The 6,000-nt window shown below is 58.5% G+C and overlaps 1 protein-coding gene across 1 annotated transcript in view; it reads left to right on the top strand.

Annotated features, from left to right (window-relative positions):
• Window positions 1–1,932: 1,932 nt before the first annotated feature.
• Window positions 1,933–6,000, top strand: part of CLCN5 (chloride voltage-gated channel 5) — a 21,884-nt gene continuing 17,816 nt past the window's right edge. The window contains 1 exon segment of the mRNA XM_044452751.1: window positions 1,933–2,024. Coding sequence (XP_044308686.1) covers window positions 1,955–2,024 — 70 coding nt within the window. The 5' untranslated portion in view covers window positions 1,933–1,954.

Below are 6,000 nucleotides of genomic sequence, written 5' to 3'. Positions count from 1 at the left end.
CCGGCCGCGGAGGGGCGCCGGACGCGGCGGCCGTCCACGCACGAGCCCGCTGCCTGGAGCCCCGCGGAGCGGCGCCGGCGCCGGGGCGTCTCGCTGCGCCGCGCCCGGGGAGGGGGCGCGGGCGGGGTCCCTCGGGCAGGAGCGGGGCTGCGCGGACCCGAGCGCTGGTTGTCCCCGGGGCGCCATGGCTCCCGGCGGCCTGGGGCGGCGGAGGAGCTCCCTGCGGCTGCCCTCCTGCCTGGGCTGGAGATCCCAGCCGCCCTGACCTCCTGCTGCGGACCCTGGCCTGCGTTGTGCCCCCCTGCCCTGTGAATTCGGGGAGCCCACCGAAGCGGCCCCTTGCAGGACCGGCAGGCTGGCCGGCGTCGGAGAGCACCCCGTGGGCTTCTCCTGCAAGTTCCACGGGCCGGGCTGCGTTGGTGGCCGCATGCCTGCCTCTGACAGCTGCCCAGAATCTCCGAGCAAGCCGGGCTGCGGAGGGTGGGTGCCTGGGCTGCCCAGGGATCCGGGCTCTGGCTTTTCCGGGCTCCCTTGCCGAGCCTTTCCTGGCAAATGCAGTAGCTGGAGCGATGAAATAAAACAGAAAGCCTGCATCCCACCTGCCCGGGGTAAAGGGCCATGAAGGAGGGTCCCCACCCCACAGAATCGGTCATATGGGGTGGCAGCACAGGACAGAGACTTTGTTGGAGCATTTTTAGAGAAGTGGTCGAAGCGCTCGTGTTTGTATTTATGTTACACAATGACGTTTGAGTGGATTTTGAACCAAAAGGGCCCACAAGACAAGTTACATTTTATTTTTTTTAAACTTAAAAGCAATATAATGTAACTCAATGTGTTTTTTGTATGTTTGTATTTAATGGTAATTTATTATGTGCTATTGTATTTCAATGTATTTTATTGTGTTGTAAGCCGCCCTGAGGCTTCGGCAAGGGGCGGCATAGAAATGTTATAATAATAATAATAATAATATAGATTAAGAACTAGAAAAAAACTTTTAAAAAGTGGAATTAATTGCATTGAAAATCATTCAAATTCCACATGGAAGAACTGCCAAAGTTTGACAGACTTGCCTAAAGCTAAACAAGGAGGAAATTTCTAAGTCTAATTTCTGAAGTGCAGTTGCGGTGGTGGCTGCAGGGGGGTCCATAGCCAAGATGCTGCCACGGAAAAGGCCTTTCTTCGTTTCCCTGCCTGGGTGAAGGGATGCCCAGCTGAGCCTCCAGTGCTGATCTTAATCTAGGCCAGTTTGTAGGCGTCCTGGCCTGAAACTCCTTATTCGTGCATGTGGAGGAACCAGCACCTTGAAGGACACCTGTTGTACCTGGAAGCCAGTGCAGCTGTTGCGAGACGCGTGTAATGTGGGCAACAAAGGGCATCCCAGAGGACAAGCTGCATTTCCATTGGCCGCAGTTTCTAAACGCTTGTCTGGGGCAGGCCCTTTGCAGTAGTTCATGGCGGGAGCGATTAGGATGCAGGTTGTCCTGGCCGGGAGCACCTTTGGCCCCAGGCTCTGCTGCCTCGGAGGCCAGTGGCTGCACTGTGCCTTTCTGTAGGCGCACACGGTAAGCGATGGGGCGGCAACGTGACACGGTGGGGAGAGGTTAAGAGAGGGGTGCGGGGCCAGAGCAGGCCGCTTCACTTGGGGACCAGGGAAGCAGCAGTGATTCTGGGGAGCTGAGTTCCCATGTTCCTGGAGAACAGGGTTGGCAGCATCGGAAGCTTCTGGCATGTGGGGCTTGGAGAGATTCCCTTTGGGGAAAGCTTCCTGAGAGGTGGAAGCTGGTTTCTGATTCCCACTTCCTTATTCCTGGGCAAACAAGGAAAGGAGCTGAATGAGGAGCCTCCAGAAGGGGCTGGAGTTTGCCTGCCTGGGCGTCACAGAAGAAATGTTGGCTCCTTCGGTGCCACAGACTTCCTTGGTTTGGGAGCTCGTAAAGGATGATGACCCCAGACCATGGAGTTGAGGAACTTGGGGTGTGCATCCCATACACCCCCCCCCCAGAATCACAGGTCCACGCCTCCAGGTGAGTGGGTCTTGGAGGCATCCTGGCTTTCTTCTGGCCCAGCACTTCCTTTTGGATCAAGGGCACAGCCCCGTTAAGCTTTCGGCAGCCCCGAATCATACAACAACGTCAGCCGGGAGCCTTCCTAGCCTCGTGTTTGTTTTGTGGGGAGACTCTTTGGCGGTGCTGACCCTGCTGCCTCGTTTGTCTCGCACCGGCTTGGGACGGTCAGGTGCACGGTGCCTCGTGGCCACATGGAGTGCGGGGCAGGAGGACACCACGTGCCCGCTTCTGGCCGGGTGTGGCCTGCGGTGGCCCAGAGCTCGGCCCGCTCGCACAGCTGCAGTTTCTTGGGGGCAGGCCGTACCCACCTGGAGCGCAGCGCTGGCCCTCGTGCCTTTTTTCTTGTCATTCAGCCAAGCGGAAATGGCAAGCTCTCTGTGCCCGCCTGCTCTGCAAAGACTGTAGGGTTTTCTTAAATCTCCCGTGAAAGTAGAGGGCAGAGTGCTTAGGACTGGGGCGACTGGCCTCGAGTGCCGGGCGGTCCATTGTGTGTTTCTGCAAGCCAGAGGTTCGGTCTCTCCTTACATGCACGCTGCGCCACGAAGGGCGAGATGTGCCTTGGCAATGAGTCCCACGCCTTTTCCGTGTTTGCTTTGATGTCCCCGAAGAGTTGTTTGCAGAGTGGCTCCGATTTGTCACTGAGTGATGTTAGTACTCGAACCTCCTTCAGCGATGGTATCGCCCTCATAAACTTAGGGAATTGAAACTGTCGTGTTCAGCTCTACCATATGGTACTTCCCTGAAGCACCAACTCTGTCAGTGAACACGCAGGTCCCGGTAGCGCAAGCACCGGCTGCATCCAGACTGGCCTCCTCTAATGTTTTCTGTGCTGGGCTGCCCTTGAAAGCGGCCTGGGCAATTCAGCGGCTCCAAGTTCAGCTGCCGTGAAACGGGTCGTTCACGTGCACTGCACCAGCTTGCTTTGGCTACCTGCTCGTTTCCAGGCTCAGCTTAAAGCACTGCTGCTGAGCGTCTCGTGGCTTGTCCTTCAAAGGGCTCCAGCCCCTGAGAACATGCCTGCCCCTGGGGGCCCCGCTGGTACCCAGGCAGGGCTTTTTAGTGTGACCACCCTGAAGAAGAGGGTCTTCCGTGCTTTCTGCTTGGCCCCCATCTTGTGGCATTTAACGCCTTCCGTTCTAAAGACTTCGCCAAGCTTCTCACCGGTCCTGTTGCTGCCCACTGCCCACAGTGGCTGTTATGCAGTGCTGCGGGTGTGTTCGTTTGCATTACAAAGGTGATGCAAGCCACCCTGTGGAAGGTGTCCCTGAAAGCCAAGCACACTGCGGTCGCCTGTCTTTCAGCAAGGTGCCTGCTGGCAGGAGCCGGCAGGTGCGCTCTTTGCGCATCCGCCCTGCTGTGTGTGTGGGACCAAGTCAGGTGAAGCCCAGTGGCTTGGAAATAGGGCCAGGGATGCAGGGCATGGAGGGGGCACACCGGCTGGTCGGCTGTTGGTGCCACCTCCGAGGACTGCACGGTGCCGGGATGCTCCCCTGCGGCTGGAGCTGGTGCTGCCTGCGGCCTTCTGTCTGCCCCGCCGTGTCTGCCCACAGTGAGTGGCTTTTGCCGCTTGGCGGGGTAGGGAGGGATGGAGCAGGACGGGTCCGTATAAATATGCCAGGAACAGAGGATGGATCGGTGTGGCATTGCATGCAAGGAGAGTACAGTGGTACCGTGGCTCATGAACTTAATCCATTCCAGGACTCTGGTTGTGACCCAAACTGGTTGTGAGCCGAGTCAAATTTCCCCATAAGGTTCAATGTAAAGAAGGTTGAACCGTTCTGTAACTATTTTTTTTTTAATCGGAAAAATGTGAAGCAAAGTGACAAAGGACAACAAAGATCGCGGCCATCTCCCCCACCCCGAGCACGAGCGCGGCCATCTCCCTACTGGGTGCAGGCGGGGGGGAGGGAGTGATTGCCATGGTCACAGTCGCCACCCAATGCGGAATTCACGACCTGAGTCAAAATTTTTATGAAATTTTTGTTTGCGACCCAATTGGGTCGTGAGCCGAGGCACCACTGTGTCTGTATTGTTTGCAGTCTGCTTTGTTTTTTCTCAGCAGGACAGGTAGAACAGGGTTTCTGGTGACTCAGCTTCCTTGTAGTCTGGTACCTGGAAATCTGGTCCCCCCAGACCTGTGTGAAACTGGCTCGGAGGTGTTTGGCCAGAGCTGGAAAATGCTGTCATTCTGTTCTTGTTTTCCAAGGCACAGATTGTGGTTTGCCCAGCAAATCTTTGAAAGAGAGACTTTGAAGTCAGTGTTGGAAGAGAAGCCGAAAAGTTTTGCCAAGGGGAACGATTCACCACGATGGCTTCTCTGTGTGTAACTGTTTAGTTGTTCTCCAGCAAGCTGCTCTCTCCGTTTCTGTGCTCCACCTGCAGAATGGGGATATTAACACTGGCTCACTCTGCAGGGTTGTAAGGAAGTGCAAAGAAATGGTTCCTATTTTTGCTTGCCAGTGAGGCTGTAGCTTTATCCCTTCCCCTTTGCAGTTCCAGCAGTGCCCTGGCCAGCTGCGCAGGAGCACGAGGGAGCCCCCGGCCCGTGCCTGCCCCCCGCTCCCACGATGAATCCTTGTGTCCTTGCCTTACAGGCTTTGCTTGGCCGGCCTGTGGCCCCTGCAGGCCGTGAGAGGCAGGCCATGTGCAGCTGCTCATAAATGGGAGGAACAAGCGGCTCGGCAAAATCCAGCCCCTCTGGAGCGGAAGCGCTTGGGAAGCGCAGCTGGAATGCCAGGAGCCCCTCCCGCCCGGGCAGCAGCGCAGACACCCTGCACCCAGGCAGACGTCTCGGCCTGACCTCCTTCACAGGGGAGATAAAGATGGAGTGCAGAAGGACCTTGTCAGCCCCTGGGGGTTTCTCGTGGGATGTGGCGGCTGGGCAACGGTAGCAGTTGGCGGTGGCCGTGCTCAGCGCTGGCATAGGCCGGCAGGAGCCGGGCCTGTTGCGAATGCCCTGCCAGCTGCGGGAAAGGGCGCGATGCGGCAGGAGGAGGCCGGGACTGCCTGCCGCCCTGGTGGCATGTCTCCCAGCAGGAGGGCTAGCTCGGCCCGAAAGCTCAGGCTGAGCCTCTGCTCTCTTCCCAGGGTGGGGCGCCCACGGATGGCTAGGCCGTGGGCCTCCGTGCTTGCCCTGCCGGCATCTGGAGCCCCGGGAAGGAAGCCTGGCTCAGTAATGCAGTGGGAGGGGAGAATGCGCTCAGACGGAGGGCAGCAGCCAGGGGAACACCCGGTGCCCGTGGGTGCGAGCACAGACCCCTGCTGGCCGGCCGCCCGAGTGCTCCTGGGCCCAGTTCAGGGCGCTGGTTCAAACCTATAAATCCTTCCATGGCTTGGAGGCACAGTGCTTGTCGGAGCGCCTCTCCCGGCCACAAACTGCCCGGACACGCTGCCAAATAGCCAGGCGTCCGCTCAGAGGGCGGCAGTGAGAGGCAGGGCTTTCTTTGTGGTGGCTCCCTCTGTGGAAGGACCTCCCCAGTGCAGCTGGCCCGGTGCCAGCCACGTCACTTTTCAGAGCCATACCAAGACAGCCCTTTATGCAGCGGCTTTTAAAGATGCTCTTGGATAGCCAGGGGCCTGGAGGGATTCTCAGTCCCAAGTGGTTTTTGGTCACAGGGTCCTTCTTGGCTAGAGATGTGTGAGGAATCCGGTTTGGGGGTGGGAGTCGGACGGATTTTCTGGGCCTGGCTCCCCAGACGCCAGCCTGCTTCTCCCTGCCTTAAGTCCTCCTCACCCCAGGGGCTGTCGGGCGTCTGGCAGGACGCAGGTCTGTGAGGCTGGCTCGCCGTCCTGCCGCCGTGTGCCCAGCGTGCAAGCTCAGCTCTGCTGCCGCACGTGCGACTTCGGGGCTCGGCAGACATCACGGCAAGGATCGTCTCCTTGGCAACCTTTGCGCCGTGAAGGAGCTGTCCGCCCCAAGGGTTTGCAGACCGGT

This window comes from Varanus komodoensis, unplaced genomic scaffold (assembly GCF_004798865.1).
Source record: "Varanus komodoensis strain SLA01 unplaced genomic scaffold, ASM479886v1 scaffold74, whole genome shotgun sequence".
Classification (NCBI taxonomy): Eukaryota; Metazoa; Chordata; class Lepidosauria; order Squamata; family Varanidae; genus Varanus; species Varanus komodoensis.
Note: the sequence above shows the minus strand (reverse complement) of the source record. Positions and strands in the feature narration are given on the sequence as shown.